This window comes from Quercus lobata, chromosome 7 (assembly GCF_001633185.2).
Source record: "Quercus lobata isolate SW786 chromosome 7, ValleyOak3.0 Primary Assembly, whole genome shotgun sequence".
Taxonomy (NCBI): Eukaryota; Viridiplantae; Streptophyta; class Magnoliopsida; order Fagales; family Fagaceae; genus Quercus; species Quercus lobata.
This window is the reverse complement of record NC_044910.1, coordinates 40997449-41017610: the sequence shown is the minus strand read 5'-3', so window position 1 is coordinate 41017610 and position 20162 is coordinate 40997449. Positions and strand designations below refer to the sequence as shown.

At 38.8% G+C, this 20162-nt stretch overlaps 1 protein-coding gene and 1 pseudogene across 1 annotated transcript; one reads left to right on the top strand and one right to left on the bottom strand.

The window, feature by feature from the left end:
• Nucleotides 1-3332: 3332 nt before the first annotated feature.
• LOC115952054 (MAP7 domain-containing protein 1-like) lies at nt 3333-4782 on the bottom strand. Its single transcript, XM_031069147.1, has 2 exons — nt 4285-4782; nt 3333-4073 (listed from the first exon to the last, which is right to left on the bottom strand). The coding sequence occupies exons 1-2, from the start codon at nt 4780-4782 to the stop codon at nt 3333-3335; spliced, it is 1239 nt and encodes a 412-aa protein (XP_030925007.1).
• A 9693-nt stretch (nt 4783-14475) lies between these two features.
• LOC115952390 lies at nt 14476-16050 on the top strand (annotated as a pseudogene).
• Nucleotides 16051-20162: the final 4112 nt, after the last annotated feature.

Sequence of the window (20162 nt, the reverse complement as noted above, 5' to 3'; positions counted from 1 at the left end):
TGAAGCGTTCCAGTAGTTGAAAGCTTACTTGTCCAGGCCGCCTATCATGTCTAGCCCTGAGGTGGATGAAGTGTTGTATGCCTATTTAGTGGTAGCCCCTCACACAGTGAGTTTCGTCTTGATACGAGAAGACAATGGCGTCCAAAGACCAATTTATTATGTAAGTAAATCCCTCCATGAAGCCGAGGTGAGATATCTGTCGTTAGAGAAGGCCATATTGGCGGTGGTCTATGCAACACGCAAACTTCCGCACTATTTTCAGGCTCACACTGTGGTTATTTTGACCCAACTGCCTCTTAAGTCCATACTCAGAAGTGCTAACTACACCGGAAGAATTGCCAAGTGGGGCACGATTCTGGGTGCTTTTGATATTAAATACATGCCTCGCATCTCGGGAAAAGGTCAAGTCCTTGCCGATCTGGTGGCAGAGTTCGCCGAGTGCCCAGAGGAAGTTAATATGAATCAAGATCACATGGATGAGAAATTGGTTGGCTTGATATCCACACAAGGAGAGTCTTTTTGGAAAGTGTACGTGGATGGGGCCGCAAACCAACGGAGAGCAGGATTGGGGTTGGTGTTGATATCCATCGAGGAGGTCATCATCGAGAAATCGTTAAGATTAGGATTCTCAACTACTAACAATGAATCAGAATATGAAGTTTTGATAATGGAAATGAGGATGGTCCATAAAATGGGTGGAAAGGCAGTGAAGTTATTTTCAAACTCGAGGTTGGTAGTCGGTCAGGTGGCAGGAGAGTTGGAGGCCCGAGATCCAAGGATGCAAGGGTATCTAGATCGGGTTAGGCGTATGTGTGCGAAGTTTGAGTCTTTCGACGTATTACATATTCCTCAAGATGAAAATACCCACGCTGATTCCTTAGCGACCCTTGCCACCACCTCCGTGCGAAGTTTTCCTTGGGTGATTATCGTTGAAGACCTAGGTACCCCTACCTCACCGAAGAAGGAGGTTTGCCAAGTCAATCAAACCAACCCGTCGGCAAGCTGGATGGATCCCATATTAAAATTCTTTGAAAGTGACGTGTTGCCCGACGATAAGATGGAAGTTGAAAAAATACGAAGGAAAGCTCCTCAGTACTGGTTATCTGAGGATAAAAAGTTATACAAACGGTCCTTTTCTAGGCCATACCTGCTCTGTGTGCCTCCTGAGATAGTAGAGTCGATATTGGAGGAATTGCATGAGGGCATCTGTGGGAGCCATACAGGAGGAAGATCTCTTGCCTGTCGAGCCCTCACACAAGGATATTGGTGCCTAAATATGCGAAATAAAGCGCAGGAGTACGTTAGGAAGTGCGATCAGTGTCAAAGATATGCTCCAAATATCCACCAACCAGGGGGGCTCTTAACCCACTCTCTAGCCCTTGGCCTTTTGCGCAGTGGGAGCTGGACATTGTCGGCCCTTTTTCTAAAGTCATAGGAAACAAGAAGTACCTGCTGGTTGGCACAGACTACTTCACTAAATGGGTTGAAGCAGAGCCCTTGGTGAACATTAGGGACGTAGATGTGAAGAAGTATGTTTGGAGGAACATTGTTACACGATTTGGAATTCCCCGAACTCTTGTCTCAGATAATGGACTCCAATTCGACAGTAATGCCTTTAGGGAATATTGTTCAGAATTGGGAATAAGAAATAGATATTCCACTCCGGCTTCTCCACAAGGCAATGGGCATGCTGAAGCTGTTAACAAAGTAATAGTTAATGGGCTTAAGAAGAGACTGGATGACGCGAAAGGAAAATAGGTGGAAGAATTGCCACATGTGCTTTGGACGTATCGGACAACACCCCGACGTTCGACGGGGGAAACTCCCTTTTCCATGACTTACGGGGCCGAGGCCGTCATTCCCTTGGAAACTGGATTCCTAACGTTAAGGACCAGTACATTCTCTTTGGGTAGCAATGATGCGATGTTGGAGAAAAGTTTGGACCTGATTAAAGAACGAAGGGAGAGCGCGATGGTTCGACTAGCTTACTACCAACATAAACTCAAGCAGGGCTATGATAGCAATGTGAGGATGAGGCCGTTAGCCATAGGAGATCTGGTGCTGAGGAAAGTCCCAGGGGCCACTAAGAATCCAAATTGGGGAAAACTGGGACCTAATTGGGAGGGGCCATATCGGATCACTTCTGTAGCAGGAATAGGAGCCTATTATCTAGAGGACCTAGATGATAAACATGTACTCCATCCTTGGAATGTAAATAATCTCAAGAGGTATTATTATTAATAAAAGTGTTTCAATTCAAATATTTTCTTTTAACTTACGTCAACCATAAATCTTGTACTCCTGCATCCTATGATTTATACTGAAATGTTAAACAGAAACTAAGTTATGCCAGGTCCTTGGATCACAAACTTAGTGGAAATTAACGTCCTATGATTTATATTGAATTGTTAAACAGAAACTAAGTTATGCCAGGTTATCGGATCGCAAACTTAGTGGAAATTAATATCCTATATTGTATACTGAAATGTTAAACAGAAACTAAGTTATGCCAGGTCCTCGGATCGCAAACTTAGTGGAAATTAACGTCCTATGATTTATATTGAATTGTTAAACAGAAACTAAGTTATGCCAGGTCCTCGGATCGCAAACTTAGTGGAAATTAACATCCTATATTGTATACTGAAATGTTAAACAGAAGCTAAGTTATGCCAGGTTCTCGGATCGCAAACTTAGTAGAAATTAACGTCCTATGATTTATATTGAATTGTTAAACAGAAACTAAGTTATGCCAGGTCCTCGGATCGTAAATTTAGTGGAAATTAACATCCTATATTGTATACTGAAATGTTAAACAGAAACTAAGTTATGCCAGGTCCTCGGATCGCAAACTTAGTGAAAATTAACATCCTATGATTTATACTGAAATGTTAAACAGAAACTAAGTTATGCCAGGTCTTCGGATCGCAAACTTAGTGGAAATTAACATCCCATATTGTATATTGAAATGTTAAACAGAAACTAAGTTACGCTAGGTCCTCGGACCGCAAAACTTGGTAGAGATTAACTTCCTATGTTGTGTATTGAATTATTGAACAGTAAAAGAGTTGTGATAGATCTTCTAATCATAAACTTGACGGGAAATAATGCCCTGTAACATTCATTGAGGAGTCAGAGGGAGGTCTTGGGACGCAAGTTGGCATACAATTAAGAAGGTGGTTGAAATGAACTCATCCAAAATTACAATGATAAAGTGTACGAGTGCAAAGAAAACATGGAGCCGCAAGAGCGATAAGAAAATAAGTAAGGAAGTCCTCTACTAAGTGTCTAATTAAGTTACAAAACAGGTTCTACTTTTTTAATTTCAACTAGATCTATGGGTTCTGGTTGGCGGGTAGGTTTGCCTCCGAAGTTGTGATTCCATCCTTGGCTTTGGTAACACCCCCAGTTGATAGAACTGTGGAGTCCAATTCCCGTTGAAAACCCTGGGAGGCCGTCCCTGCCTCCGAAGCGTTGGTGATCTTGTCTGCGGAAGCTCCTGGAGGGGTAAGTCCCTCTTTAGCTGGTTCCGGTTGGCCGCGAGGAGGAGAATCGCGAAGCAAAACCTCCTCGTTTAGGTTAATAACTGGAGAAGGAGTATCAGCTTGCTGGGATTGAAGAACTGAGAGGCGTATCGCCTCGGGATAGAATATGTTCTCTGGCCTACGTAACTCAGATGAGACTTCAACCCCAGCACGGTTAAGAGCCTCGCTCCAAGTTCTTGCGCAGTAGATACGGCATACCTCCGGAACCTCGGCCCTCAAAGCCTTCTCAGTTTCAGCTATACCAACTTCGTAGCCTCTCTGCTCAGCTTCATTCATTGCCTGTTCGGCGTTGATTTTCGCTTTCTCGGCTTGCTCTTTGAACTTTTCAACTCGCTCCCTTAGCTTCTGGGTTTCCTCCAGGTGCTTCTTAAGAGTAAGACCTTGCTCCTGAGTCTTCTTTAGCTCGGCATGCGCCTCGCGCAGAAGCCTTGCTTGATCCTCGGCCTGCTTCTGGTAGCCTTCTAATGCCGACTCGGTGCTCTTGCGAGCTTGCTCTTCGGCCTGTAGTTTCTTCCTTGCATCGGCTAAGTCCTATTCGGATTTGGTCAAGGTCTATACAGTCGTTGCCCGTCATTTCCTTTCGCCATCTAGCTGATCGGAATAGGCATTGAGCATCTCATCTAGCTTGAAAGTATTTTGGATGATCTGTAAAAAAAAAGGGGGTTAACACTATAGTCAATGGAAAGTGCATATTAGTGAGTAACAGTCATAGAATGAAAAGGGATAGAAGATAGCTTCTTACCATGCCTAAATATCGTTTGTTGTCAAGGACGAGTTCATTCTTCCTCTTATTCTTTATTTCGGCCATATCTTTCGGGAGCAATAAGGCTTCCTCTATGGCCGAGGCTACGTGACACCCTATGCCGCCGTTAAAATCCCTTATAGAGGCATCATCTCGTAGGGGCTCCCCACCGTGCATAGGTGCTGGCAACCACGCTTGTGGCCCAGGATGTGGGGAATCAGATTTCTCTTGGCCCCGCGTGGCTTGGTGCTTAGTTTTCTGCTGCTTGGCAGCTCGTTGGACATCCTCCTCTCGAATGGGACGAGACTTGCTCGTATCCACCACCTCCTTACCCTTCTGTTCTCTGCGCCTTTTCTGCTCAGCAGCATTGGGAAGCGCTGGTTGTGGAGATGACCGAGGAGGGTGGCGAGGAGTAGGAGGAGGAGACCTATCTGGAAGAGATGAAGCCTGGGATGGTATCGTTTTTGCAGGTACAGTCTTTCCCAGCTGACCTTCCATCAGCTCCAGCAGGCTTTTCTGGGGTTTTCTTTGTATCCCCATCTCGTCAGGGTCTTCCTCGGGGCTAGTGGGTTGATCAAAAATCCCGAAATCGTCCGAGGACTCAGATACTGTTACAACGGTTTCCTCGCCTCTTTCCTTTTTCCTTCCCCTTTTTATTTCCTTTTTCCTGAGGGAAGATGAGGGTGAAGAAGTTCCCGCCGAGGCACTGGCTACGAAAAGAGGCTCTGTGCGAGATGTATATTGGGGAAGCGGAATACCTTCTGGAACAATGAACCCTTCGTAGGCAACACTGATATGGTGAAGCCGAGGATCGCGTGCTCTAATCACACACTTCGGCACCTGAAAGTTAAAAGAAAGGGGGGTATAGCCAAGAATCAAATGTGCTGTATGGAGTTGACCGTTAGCCTCATTCACGTATATTTCGGCCTTCAATAACTTATCCAGGCTCGCTTTATTGACTAACCTGAGATTGGGCTTCGTGTAGCGTTTATATGCAAAGCCGTTAAGTCTAGATTTAAAATTGTAGGAGACAAAAAAAAAAAAAAAAAAAAAGAAGTAAAGTAAACGAAATGTGTTCACGAACTAAATAATATAGATCTAAAACTACTCGCCCACCTGGTGTTCCCTCTACTGTTGGACAAGGCAAACCATCGTGCCATTCCCTGGAGAGAATAAGGAAATCCTCCTTTAGGTTCTTATTTGAAGTGGGGAGGCACTGAATTAGCCTTACTTCAGGATATCTCGACTTGAGATAATATCCTTGGTCAGTTAAGCGATGAAGGTTGTACACCCAATTCACGTCATGATGGGTTAGCTTTAGGTCCATTCTCTTATTCAGAGCATCTATGCTTCCCAAAACCCTAAACATATTTGGAGCACACTGGGTGGGGGATAGCCTAAAGAAATTAAGGTAACTCCTAGTGATACTACCCATGGGGATAGTCATCCCGCCCTCTATAAAGGCGATCATGGGGATAACTACTTTCCCAGTTTGCCTGGCATCAACCCACTCCCCTTGGGCTGCATACCTCATCCCAACCGTTGGGGGGATTTTATACTTAGAGCGAAAGTTTCTAATACCTTCTTCGGACTCAACGAGACATCGAAATGGATTCTTTTGTTTCCCCATTTTTCTAAAAAGACTTAACAGAAAAAACTATTGGGTTTGAAATGAAAGTGGTAGAAACTACGAGAGGACTTACAGGTTCAAAGGAAGGACCTCGGACAAAGTACGATTATTTGTAGTCGCCAGGAGAGTAATGAAGGATGAAGAAAGGCAGATACAATGTATGAGCTCTGAAACCACGTAATCATCGAAGGTAAAGTACAGGGTCAATTAGAGAACGCCTTTATAGTCCTAAGAGGATTGTGAGCGGTGAAATTCCCGCTCACAAAACAATGGGGAGCCTTCTGCCGTTTGATTTAGATCTCACCATCGAACGTGGGAGACAGGGGCGTTGTCAAAATTTAATACTGGCAAAATCGGGATACTAAAGCGTCAGGGGCATGCCCCAAAACACGCATAAGTACGAGCTTATGACGTCAAAATCCACCTTCTCTCCCGAGGAGTCGAAAAGTAGGATTTTGAGGGGCTATTGTGGGGGCCGTTTGACCAATAGGCCCATTAAGTTCAGGGTTGTTGGGCCTGTGGCCCATCTGAGGATGCATATCCGTCCGAGGAAGCCAAGTTAGGTTGTAAGGTAATTACTGAAGGGAGTGGTGGTTAGTATCACGAAGGTTAAGTTCTGCATCCGTTCGAGGACGCCATAATTCTCGGCAATATGTGTCCGAGGACAATCGAAACGCGGTCTTGTTGCAACCAGACCTCAGAACTAAGTCACCACTAAAGATAGAATAACCGACCAGAAACGAAAGAGATAAGGCAAACAAATATCTATAACTACAGCTGCCTCCACATTAATGACCTCTCAACCAACTCTCTGGCCGCATTAATGTGGAGGTGATACCTGAACAGTAAGGGAGCAGCCTTACAGCTGCCCATAGGAAGTTCCAGGAGGTGCTAGATGGGACAGAAAGAAATCCTCCGAACCCAACCTACATGTGTGCGGTGAGGATGGAACACAGAGGGGGGTATATAAACTGAAAGAAGAACATGCAGAAAGGAGGATGTAGGAGAAGAAACAAAGGAAAAGAAGGGAAAACATAGAGAAAAGAAAGAGAACAAAAGGAAAGAAAAAGAGCGGTATTGATTACTAGAGAGAAGGATCGTTGTGCCAGCTCTAAACTTTTAGTACATGTGAGTGTGAATCTTTTCGTGATATCAAAGCTAACTTAGTTCTTTACACCCACGCTCTACAAATTATATTGTTTGGGCCTTTTTACGTGCGAGCCCAATACTATTGCGGGTCGTTACGAATCGCGTCCTTACATTATTAATAACTAAAATTTTATTTTATTTTAAAATAAAATAATTCTTTTTTAATATTTTTTAATTCTGCCGTTTGTTACGTGTGCATTTTCCGTCTCTGATGTAACGACTGGGACCAAAATGAGAAGTGTTTTTCAGGATAGGGTTTTTTAATTCAAATTTTCTTTTTTTTTAAAAGACAAAAGAGATTAAAATCTATGCCGCCGTAGAGAGATTTTTTCCTTTTCTTCGGAGAGAAGAGAAATTTTTTATCGAAGGAAAGAAACCTTCCATAGCAGCGAAAAACTCTTTTCCTTTTGGGAATTGGCTCTTTCAAACTTGGATGGAATTTAAAACACAAACAAGATTTTTAAGTCCATTGGATGGAATTTAAACACAAACAAAATTTGTAAGTTCATTAAGAAATGGGTTTTTGTTTTCAGCAATAGATTAATGTTTTACAAGGATGGGTTTTCATTTTCCGATTTGGGATGGTGTTTTCTGGCATGGGATTTCCGTTTACGAGCCACCGTGCCAGTACTCCAGCAACTGCAAATCTGAGATGAACGATGCTTTTCGCGGATTCAAGGGGCAGTGGATTTTTGTTTTTCAGTGGAGAGGTAAGTTTTCTCAAGGCTGGGTTTTTATTTTCTGGCATGGGATGGTGTTTTCCAGAGTGAGTTTTACATTTTCGCACCACCGTAGTTCCAGCCGCTGCAATTTATTTTGGGGGCTCAAGCTTTTTCACATATGGGTTTTGGGAGGAAGAAGAAGAAAAGGTGTAAAGTTGAGGTGGTAGTTATATTTGAAATAACTAAAGAAATGTTGTGGAATGTAGGTGGGCCCAAGGTGATGAGGTGGCTTGTCACATATGAAAGTTGCGCAAATAGTTGTGGGATGGGGTGTGGCATTAGAATTACCCTTGGTTTAAACACAGTTAAATCTTTTTGTCGAGTGAGCTGTCATCATCGTCATCGTCCTCCTCAGTGTTAATGAGCACAACTAACTAGTCTACTACTTACACATTGCCACAATCTTTTTAGTTTGCCGTTTATTTATTTATTTTTTTTAAATGCTGTGAATTATGAAATGTTTTTAGTAACTTTTTATGGAAAAATTAAAAAAAATAACTGATTTTTTTTACAATTTTTTTTTATATTTATGATGACATCAAAACTTTTTTAAATAATTTATTAATAAATGACCGAAAAAGTCTCTTAACATTATTATGTTTTTTTTAATAGTTATATTTTATTTTCTTTTATTGAAAAGTGAAGACTTTGTTCCACTTTCAACCCATTTTGTGGGGAAATAAGAGTTTCTAGTTTCCACTCAATTGACTGATTTGATAGACAGGTGTGGCTATGTGGTCATTTAATTGCCTGCTTAATAATATAATACACAAAAAGATTCATAATTTTTTTTTTTAATGAGATCTTGGTTTTTATTTGGCATACTACTAAGGTCATTTTTTTAACTATTATTAACAATTTGTCACATTAACAATGGTGAAATTTTTTATACCTATAAATTTTCTCTTTATTTGCATGATGTCATTTATTGTCTAGTCTTTTAAAAAATATATATATATTTGTATATAATAAAAAAGAATGTTAACCAAGTAAACTTAACCCAACCATTTACAATTCAATTTCATTACAAATGAGTTATAATATGCAATTTTTAAATTATCACTAGATTAGTCATATTATGAAATTGTCAAGAACATTTTTGTGATGAGGTTGAAATTATAGAACGTGCCTAAAACTCCCCTTAGGTTATTTTAAAGTGCGATTAATTTGAGACAGTCAAACTCAATATTTTCATATTTATTGAATAGAGGTTAATGGTGCATCACAAGAATAAAATCAAAGTGTTAAACAACAAAGGGTGGAAGAATATGCAAAATTCATTAATCTTTAACCGCCTCTCACATACAATTTGAAAGAGGTGATGGGGGAAAGAGAAAAGACTCCTTGCTATCACTATTTTCACCCCTTATGCCTCATAATCATGTCACTCCTTGATGGTTGAATGGGCTTTTGTTATGAAGTTAAGATTTTAAGGGTAAAACGTGATAGACCTTATTTGATATAAATGAGGAGCTTTTATATTGAGTTTTAAATGCTCTTACTAATTGATGTTGAACAATAAATGAGGCTTTGGACCCCAAACATGTTAGGTAAAGAGTAATTTTCAATTGGCTTTTTTTGGACAAAACAAAATGCCTTTTAGCATAATTTGGGAAAAATTTGACCTAGGGCCTTTGGTTTCTCTTTCATAGAGCATTGGGAAGCAGTTCTTAGTGATGTCTAGCATGCAAGGTCAGCTAAGCTCTAGGGGCTAAAATGGGTTGGTCATAATGTTAGCCACATACAATAGGAGCTAGAAGTATGCTATCACTATTTTCACCCCTTATGCCTCATAATCATGTCACTCCTTAATGGCTGAATGAGCTTTTGTTATGAAGTTAAGATTTTAAGGGTAAAACGTGATAGACCTTATTTGATATGAATGAGAAGCTTTTATATTGAGTTTTAAGTGCTCTTACTAATTGATGTTGAACAATAAATGAGGCTTTGGACCCCTAACATGTTAGGTAAAGAGTAATTTTCAATTGGCTTTTTTTGGACAAAACAAAATGCCTTTTAGCATAATTTGGGAAAAAATTGACCTAGGGTCTTTGGTTTCTCTTTCATAGAGCATTGGGAAGTTGTTCTTAGTGATGTCTAGCATGCAAGGTCAATAAACTCTAGGGTCTGAAATGGGTTGGTCATAATGTTTAGCCACATACAATAGGAGCTAGAAGTATCCAATTGGGTGAAAATGTCCCACTCTTTCTTTTTTTAATTAAAAAAAATACACACATACAGACAGAGAGAGAGAGAGAGAGAGAGGTACTAATTTTAGCATTTTTGTTATATAAAATTATACTTTGCCCCTCTTAACAAATATCATTGGTTATTTTAAGAATAATGTTATAGCCCTAAACTTTTCTACAGCATTTTTACAAACCATTGAAGTAAAAAAATTCTTACTAATTTGCATCTAGACCCACCAATTACATTATTTGTTTACTTACCAATAACCACTCACTATATTAGCAATTGTAAAAAAGTCTGTAGCTCAAGTATCTTCTTCCTTTTAAAGGTCATACAAAAATTTATAGATCTAAATTCTAAAACAAAATATACAAAGCCCACAAAAAATAACCCAACAACAAAAATTACTAATAGCAAAACTAAAAATAATTAAGCCTAATCAACTAATTTTACTCAAAACAAACAACCTGGATCTTTAAAAAATGTTAAACAAAATAATTTTACTCTCGCCCAGTAATAGACGCACTAAAAAAAAAAAAAAAAAATCTCAACTACTTAGCAGTAAAATAGTCGAAGGTTGGAGCCAATAGCATAACTGCTTTCCCTAACTCTAAGTCCCAGCTTCGTTCCTGACTCATACCTTCCAAAGCACACTTTCTCAAATTCTCCTTATGTCACATGAGCTTGGGTCAAGATTAAAATAATGAAATGACTTGGATCAAGATAAAAATAATGAAATAAATTATAATACATGAATTGGACCCACAAGAAAGTTGGGCTTAGTCAAATCAAGCTTGTAGAAAATTTGTTGCTAAAACTACCATCAACAAAAATCAATAACAATAAAATAAAAGTAATACCACCAATACAAGTCATGAGAAGAAAATGTTTGAATTAATGATCTTTGCTTTATAAAACATGGTCTTTGATTGAATTGGATACCTCTTGGAATTGGTTGTGGAGCATGATTAAATTACATTGAAAAAAAAAATCCAAATGCATGGACAAGCTTTATAAAAAATATATGAAGTACTAAAAATGTTGATCTAGTTAACATAAGTTTTGTCACCAAGTGAAACATTAAAACGATTGGATCTATGTGAGAATTGCAAAGGTGAGATTACACAAATGTGACTTGGCCTATGTTGGACTTTGTTCCCTCACCCATGGGTTAATGGGCGTGTGGGTCCTTTTTGAACAGTACACAAGCCTAAGTAGAAATAAAGATCCTGAACCATTTACTTGTTGTTTTAAGGGATTGGGTTTGGTTCATTGTAGCTAAATGGGCTGATTACGAACTAGATGGTGCACATAGAACGAATCCTACAACACATACATGCTAACAAACAAGAAATATATGCATTGAAACAGCAAAGAAACGAAGTGACAAGGAAAGACACAAAAATGAAGCATTAAGGATCCTTAAAACAATGCAAAATATTCCATTACTTTCTTAATTGCGCAATACACTATGCTCACTAGGATGTGTTACAAGGTCTAAATAGGTTTAAAAATCACAAACTTAGATGGCTCTTCAGACCTCTAACACTTACAAAGTTTGAATTCCTTTGAATCCAAATATGTTCTCTAGTGGTTGTTTAGGGATACCAGGCGGTATTTCCCCCTCTTTTCTCTCATTTTTTTTTTTTTTTTGAATTCTGACTGAGTTTTCTCAATGATTTTAGTCTAATTCACTGTTGCTGACTGTCTTTCACTATTGACTGCTTCCCCTCTTTATAGTGTCATCCTAGGATTTTCGGGATATCACTGATTCCCCCCATTTACTCCTTGGGTACCAGAACCAATGTTGTGCCAGTAACATTGGTGGCTAGTCCTTTCCTCATTCCTCTTAATTTTCTTCTTTTGGGGTTTCTTCCCCAAAAGTCTCTTGCTGACTTTCCATTCTTGGTGTCCTTAAAGAACTGACCTTTGGTCCTTCTTCCTTCAAGGCTTCTAAATCCCACCTTTTCAGACTCAGCTTTTGGCTACCTTTCCCTTTATCATTTTTCCCAGGTGAGCTGATTCCTTCCTGCTAGGTTGAAAGTTTCCCATCCACTTCCTTTCATGGTTCTTCTTTCTGGTTTCCCTGAGGTACTAGCCATTTGTTCATGAATTGTTGATTCCCAAGCCTTCTAATTCCGTTCTGCATCATTGCCTGGCTGATAGGGACATATCCGTTTCTCATTCCTTGTGTTTCTTAGCACCCCCCTTGAACTGTCTTAATCCAACCTTAGCTTTACTATACGTCCCGAGGATTCCAAGCTCCTAGTAATCCCTAGGTATCCCGGCCTAGTTCTTACCATTGGGCTTCCTAGCAATTTTCTGACCTTGGCGGGTTGGGCTTTTCTTATTCCCTTCGTTTCATGAGTTCTAAGGCTTAACCCTTTGTGGGTTTGGGTTCCTCCTTAAAACCCTTAATGGATTTGGACTTATCATCTTTTTATCTTTATTGCAGGCTCAAGTATTTATTTATTTATTTTATGAAATTCAATTCTTGGTGCCATTTTGGGCCTTGGTGCAACATTGTGACTTTTTAGACCTCAATAATGGGTAACCCCATCCATCATGGGTAAGTAGCCATCACAGACATTAAAAAAAAAAAGAAGAAAAATACTAAAAATATTTTAGGCGATGGTACTCTGTAGGGTTGTCCATCCTAACCCGCAACCTGACCCACTCGCCCAAATCGGCCAACTTGGATTGAAACTTAACCTACCAACGATTGACGGCGAATTTTCATTTTCGAAAACCGAATTCGGCAAGTCGGTTGACAAGTCTTTGCATGAAAAACTAAGTCCAACCGACCTGACTAGACTCCTCCTCTCTCCAGACTCAAATCTGGCCAGATTAGGCCAAATCTCGATTAGATCCGTCCAGATTTGACCAGATTTCGATGAGATCCATCGAAATCCAGGCCAGATTTCAACGAGATTTGTCAAGATCTTTACCACCACCAGCGTCAAGATCTCCACTGTTGAGATTAGTCAGTTTTGACTCGAAACATATCATCGCTGACTCAAATCAAAACCGACTTGACCTATGGTTTTCGGCGGTTGGCAGTGGGTTAGCTTCTCTGCCACCTGAATTTGGCGGGTTGGTTTTGGGTTGGGGCACAAACCCGACCCGTGGACAGTCCTAGTACTCTCCCCTATGCAACAAATTGGGTTGAGCAATAGGATCCATCTAAAACAAAGGACGAGCTGGTTGGCTAAGAACCTGAAACGGGCTTTAACCATTTTGATCTGAATTTTAGGTTAAAATAAGGCTAACTATTTGGCCTAGCAAAGTAACAATGGAGCCCCTCGGCCAAAATGGCCAAATGGCCATAAAATCCTAACTATGTAGTTAGTAGTTCTAGTTATCAAACTATATTATTTACTAGCATCTCGAGTCTATGAGATTCGATTTTGGCCTATAAATCGAGTCTCAAAGACTCAATTTTTTATGGTCTAATCACGTCCGATGTGGCATATTTTTCCACGTGGGGACCACATGAAAATCGAGTCTCCTAGACTCGATTTACAACCCTTATAAATAACAGATCAGAGAAGAACCCAGGAAAAAAAAAAAAAAAAAAAAAAAAAAAAAAAACCAGAAACAGAAAGAGAGAAGAACATAGGCAGCGCGACTTAGGCCAGGTGGCTACCCAGGCCAGGCAATGCGGTGCACTGCGATCGACCTAGGCAGCGTGCAATCTAGGCCGCACGAGACCCAGGCCGCGCGCGACCCAAGCAACGCACGACCCAGGCAGCGTGTTAGCTGATATTTGATCTGATCTAAGTCTCTCCCTCTAATTTGGATTTCTTAAATTTTTTTGGGTATTTTGGCTTCTCTGATCTGATCTGAGTCTCTCCCTCTGATCTGGATTTCTTAAATTTTGTTTTGGATATTTTGGTTTGTACGAGAGACTTAGAATTTTTTTAAATTTTTTTGGTTTATAAATCGAGCCTTAGAGACTCGATTTCCACGTAGGAAACAAATGCCACATCAGACCATAAAAATCGAGTCTCATAGACTCGAAATGCTAGTAAATGATAAAGTTTGAGAACCGTGTCTATTAACTATATAGTTAGGATTTTATGGCAATTTGGGCATTCAGGCGAGCCCCTCATCAAAGTGGCATTTTCGTAGTTATTTTCAAATAGAAGGGCTATTTATCATCCTTTCCTGATATACATATGCCGCGTTTTCACCGTTTCAGCTTTCTAGGGGTTTTCTTTCTCTGCAATCAAAGGAAAGGCGCGCAGCTAAGCAACCAAACCAGCAGCCATGGTTCTCAAGTATGTTCTCCTCTCTCTCTCTCTCTCTAGCTAAATCAAAACTAGAATCTCAAAATCGAAATGGCTTTTTTTTTTTAATTTGGTTCATGCTTAATAAATAATCTTAATCCAAAAATAGAATCAGCTCGTGTTTCTCTGAATCAAAGATAATAATATTTAAAGTTGTTGTTTGATATGCTGTTCAAATCTAACGATTAATATATACGATGATGTTGGAAAAATGAATATCAAGACGGAACTGTGTCGTTTCAGTGGATCCAAGATATACCCTGGGAGAGGCATTAGGTTTATTCGTTCTGATTCTCAGGTAGTTTAACGATTTAAGGTTCTGTCTCTAGTGTTGCCGCGTGTTTTTGAAGAGAGTTGATTTGGGTTTTGTTTTTTTTTTTTTTTCATTGATATGTTTGACAATGTGGTGGGTTTTTTTTGTTCTGTCTTTCAAATTTCATTAGGTGTTCCTGTTTCTCAATTCAAAATGCAAGAGGTACTTCCACAACAAATTGAAGCCATCAAAGCTTACCTGGACAGCCATGTACAGAAAGCAACATAAGAAGGTGTGAAACCTTTTGAATTTTGTATATGATTTGAAGATTATGTCTTGCACTTGGGTCGGAATTTACTTATGGACAAAACTTATGTACAGGGTGCTTTCGGTTAGGAGTTTTGGGAGATTAAAATAGCGTTTTTAAAACCCAAAAACTAATAGCTTTTTTTACAAACGCTCATTTTAAACTCAAAACATAGTTTTCCAACGGCTTATACAAACGCACCCATAATTACTTAGTTGCATTGGGCTAACACAACCATATAGTTGAATTTAGTTGTCCTTGAGAGATGATGATCCATTTTGTGCTGCATTGGTGAATGCAACCACAATGTTGAAATTAATTGGTTGAATTGGACAAGTTTTGCCCGTTTCCAATAACTTAGCTTTAATATGATGTGTTAGTATCTTAGCCTAGAAAAAAATTTGGATATTAAGTTGGTTTGAGAACTCTTGCACCGCTATTGCTTCTAGGCAAGATAATAGATAATGCTTCGTATTCCAAATTGTTGAAAACCTTACGATATATTTTCCCAAATTGATTGAATGTGCCTATGGTCTTGACACACTTAGGATATTGCTCAAGAGGCTGTGAAGTAAAGGCGACGTGCTGCCAAGAAGCCCTACTCTAGGTCCATTGTTGGTGCCACCTTAGAGATTATCCAGAAGAGGAGAGCTGAGAAGCCAGAAGTTCGTGATGCTGCTAGGGAAGCTGCTCTCCGGTGTGTTTTCTTGTATTTTCTACTTTAAGATTGACAGTTTTTTTTCATTTTATGATATATTTTCTATTGTTATGTGACTCATGTTAAATCTTGAGAACATCCTAATTGTTCTTTTAGTGTTTCCTTACCCATGGAAGTTTTGTATGTGTAGGATTTGTTTACTGACTATTATATATGGATTACAAGGAGATTTTGACATACTGATTGAATGTATTTTGCAGTGAAATTAAGTAAAGGATCAAGAAAACAAAGGATGAAAAGAAGGCAAAGAAGGCAGAAGTAGTTGCCAAACACAGAAGTCGCAGGGTAAGGGTAGCAATCCCAAGGGAGCTGCAACGAAGGGTCCTAAGCTTGGAGGTGGTGGTGGAAAGCGCTGAGCCACTGTTTTGTTCGTATTTTCTTTTCATGGAGTAACAGTTAGTACAATCTTTCATTTTTGAATGCTGTGTAAGAATTGATTGATCTTGTTGCAATCATTTTTCCCCGTCTTTTTATCGTATGCCTGGCACCTGGTTGTTGAAGATGTTTAGTTATTTAGTAGATTTTGCCGTTTAACTGTTTTTACACAAAATTGAAACCTGCTGATTGCTGTTTTGTTTTTCTTCGGGGGGAAGGGGTATTACTACCGTGTGAATTTGCAATTGTTGCTGTTATGAGTCTTATGACATCTGAGTACTTGCACATTATTCAAGGTGGGTGGGTTGAGGTGAATGTGTGAAACTTAGCATTAGCATTTGCCCAGAAGTTACTGCTAGTGTGCTTTTGCTAAACTTATATGAGCTTTTCGTAATCTAGTGTTATTCTGAATAAAACTGTAGCCCTTGCAAAGCAGTTTGGTACACAATGCATATTCAAGGAATTGTTGGCTGTTTTTGGTTAGCAGTTATAATAAACTTATAATGAAAGATTCCACACAGGTGTTTATTATTGCAAAGAATTGTGTGTTTTACTACTGTGCACCAAGTGCTAGGCTGCTACCCATATCTGGCTTTTTGAATGGTTGCTGGGAATTTTATGTAAAGACCATCTTCAGTATTTTGGCCAATTTCTTTTTTTCCTTTTAACTAAACACCCATCATCTCCAGTTGATCACTTTTTTTACTTCAAAAAATCTCTAGTTGAAGCCACATATTAGATTCAAGCTCTAGGCCTCTATGGAGAATTGAGTTATAGAGAATTGAGGTGATAACTGCTGATACTGTGTCTTTAGCTCACATGGTTCATTCTTTAGAATTCAAGTGGACCCTAAGAGAAGCTAACATGGCAACCCATGTACTAGCTTCCTGGTCTCTAAATAATAGATTAGCTAATTATTTTGTTTTGGGCTCATCCCCCGCTGTTCTTTCTGATGTAATTAGCTCTGAGCAAGCCTTTGTCCTAGGCTCTTCTGTGTAGCACTCTCGGGTTGTTTTGGAATAAAATTGCAAATTATCAACAGCAAAAAAGGCTCTATATTCTGTCTCAGTTTTATTTAAATACTATTTATTTATACTATTTTCATTTAAATATACATTCCCACTTTCAGCATTATACCAACTAGAACCACCATAACTAACACCTAAACTGTTATCTAAACCCAGTCACCGTCACCCTCAAGAATAGATAGATGGAAACCACCCTCCATAACCAATTGATACCAGGCATCTCAATTCAAATCATACACAGATCAAAATCCAAACCAAATTTAAACTCAAAGATCAAAACCAAAACCAATTCAGAACAAAAGGCAATCAAAATTTCCCACCTATTCTATTTTTGGTCGAACTATTTGAGAGAGAGTGGCAGGGAGAAAAAAAGCAAAAGAATGGAAAAAGGGGGCTGGGGAGCTTTGCGGCCATCTTTGCAGTGACTGTGTTGGACATCCATCTTGTTAACATCTTTGGAGGCAGTGATCATCTTGTCCATGCTACGAGGCCCCAGGCTGGTCCGCACCCTATAAATAGTGAGCTATCAAGCGGGTGAACTTGGGGTTTGTCTGAGGAAAACGGTATCATGTATCAAGCATATGTAACCTATAAATAGTGTCTATCAAGCTGGTGAACTTGGGTTTGTCTTAGGAAAGAGTATCATGTATCAAGCATATGTAACGCACATCTCTCAAACCTTCCCGTGTGTGAGAGGGAGGGGGGTGGGTTAGAGAAATGATATCTCAGAGAGTGTATGTCGAGAGAGGAAAAATGATCTCAAATGAAATGGTCTCAAATGGGCTTTCACAACATGTAAGTCGTATACATTGGTGGGGGCTCTCATGTTGTGAAAGGTTCACTATTATAGTATTATGTGACGGAAATAGGGGATACCACCTCATAAGGAAGATCTCGATATTTATTCAAATTAATGGTTAGCTACAACTTACAATATACAGACAATGATTCTACAAAGACCATAGAGAGCTAGGATTTTACATTTCAGGTCAAAGCATAAACCAATAAATGTTTTTATCATTCAAAAATTAAAAATATACTAAAATTCAAAACTAAATTACTATATAATAATAATAATAATAGGATTGAGATTGGTGCCTAAGCCCACGTAGAACAGTGGAAGCTAGCCCAAAAAACTCAAACTAATGAATTTGTTAGAAAGTGGGTCTAGTAAACAAGCTAACACACTAATTAAGAGCAGACCTTCTATAGATTACGTCCAAGATAACAAGTTTGATACACAAACTGATGAAACTATTGCTTCTCGGTCAAGCTTGAGGATGGAATGTTCTTGTATTTAATCAAGTTTATCTGAGTACAATATGTTCTTCTTTTTTCTTCCTTCTTAGATTACATGCCCCATTTTTGTGGTGGCCATTCGCTTATATAGTCCATCACTTCTATATCTCAGCCCTCCACGTGTTGATTTTCTAGGAAATCCCTTAGATGCTTGTCCCATCAAGACCTCTTGAAAGCTATGTGAAGAACTGTGAGCTAGGATGACACTGTTTAAGTGTTATTTCTTCATAAATGCGGCTAGTTCATTTGGTGCGGTGTATTTAATGTGGTGGTGACAAACTCCTTTCCAGATATTTCTTCTTTCATTTTTAGTCCAGCTCTACTGCTTCCCATGAAACTTATCTTTCCAAAATGGTTGACTCCCTAAAACTCTCTCGAGGTGACTTAGCTCCTTGAGAACCTCAGTTGCTTCGCCACTCTCCTCCTTTCTCCTCGACCTATTGACTTAGATTAATACAAAACCTTTAACCATCCTCGAATGTTTGCTCATCCTCGGGCATGGCCCATAACCAAATAAATATGCTCGGTTTGTCTGTCCACACAATAATAATAATAATTTGCATTTAACCATATGTCAAATTATATTTAGATTTTTTTTAAATTCCTCTAAACCATTATAATTGGTTTTACAAATTTTTATAATAATATCCGTTTAATGAAAGTTTCTGTTAGAAAATCATTCCAATTTGTTGTTAAATCTAGTTTTGACACTATTCATAATTCAAAAAGTCAATTATTATTGTCGAATTTCCTCTACTTAGCTTGTTTGGTGTGAATGTCTCTAGATTACTTGCCAACCGAATCTAATGGGTGAGGTTGGTTATTTGTAGGTTTTATTAGTTAAAAGCGAATTAGAAGGGCTTTTCTTTATAAAAATTCCATATGTTATCAATATATATATATATATATATATTAGTTGAATCATAGTTTATAAATCAAAAAAATATAAAAAACTCAAACACAAACAAAAGTTCGAACCACATTAACTCAGTTGCTCAATATTATATATTATACTCTAACATGTCTAATATTCTTCTAGCGTGTTGTTTATTAAGAAGAAAAATCCAAGCGTTTAGGTAAAGGTAGTAAAATTAAAATCTAAAAATTTCAAACTTTTAAGTCTCGAGTAGCAAACAGCATAGTGTCACACATAATCATTCGAATTTGAACCCAAAAAAAAGTCAACACAATCATTTGATTTTTTTAAGCCAAACAAATTGATGCTAGTAGTATTTAGGGATTTTTTATTAAAAGTAGAATTTTGTTTTGGAGAGGCACCACTAGCCACAGGAAATTGGTAGGGTGACCAATTTATTTTTTGGGTTATGTAGATTAATTTTTAAAATTTGGGGTGCGAAGTATAACTTTTTGACCTAAATTTTAAAATATATGTATCTAATATCTATATATAATATTTTCTTAAAAGAAAAAATAAATAAAGACTTAGAGGGGCATGGTCCCCTTAAGACTATATTAGTAGTTCCCTCCCTGAGAACCACTGCAGCTTGGGGGGAAAATGAAAAGCCTCTTTAATGGCTAATATGTTGGAAACACAATTGCAGGGGTTACTCTCCAAATTTTAGAGAGTAAATTGGAGGATGTTGGGAGATGATTTATCTTTGTCGGACAAGGCTTATAATATGAGAAAGTATGTCATGCATCAGATATATGTATCATTTCTCTTACAGTATATGGATTCCACACAACTATAAAATCTACGTACCGGAAGAGATGATATGTACATATTTGATGCAAAAGATAACCATCGATGAGAAAAAGGGTAACATGATGATAATCCTTTGCCCTTGCCGGTGTATATGTTTTCCTGTATGTGGATAAGTAGGCCAGATGATGGCAGACTAATGTACAACACTGGCGTTTTCAGAAGTGGTTTGTTGGTCCACGAGACAAAAGCCAG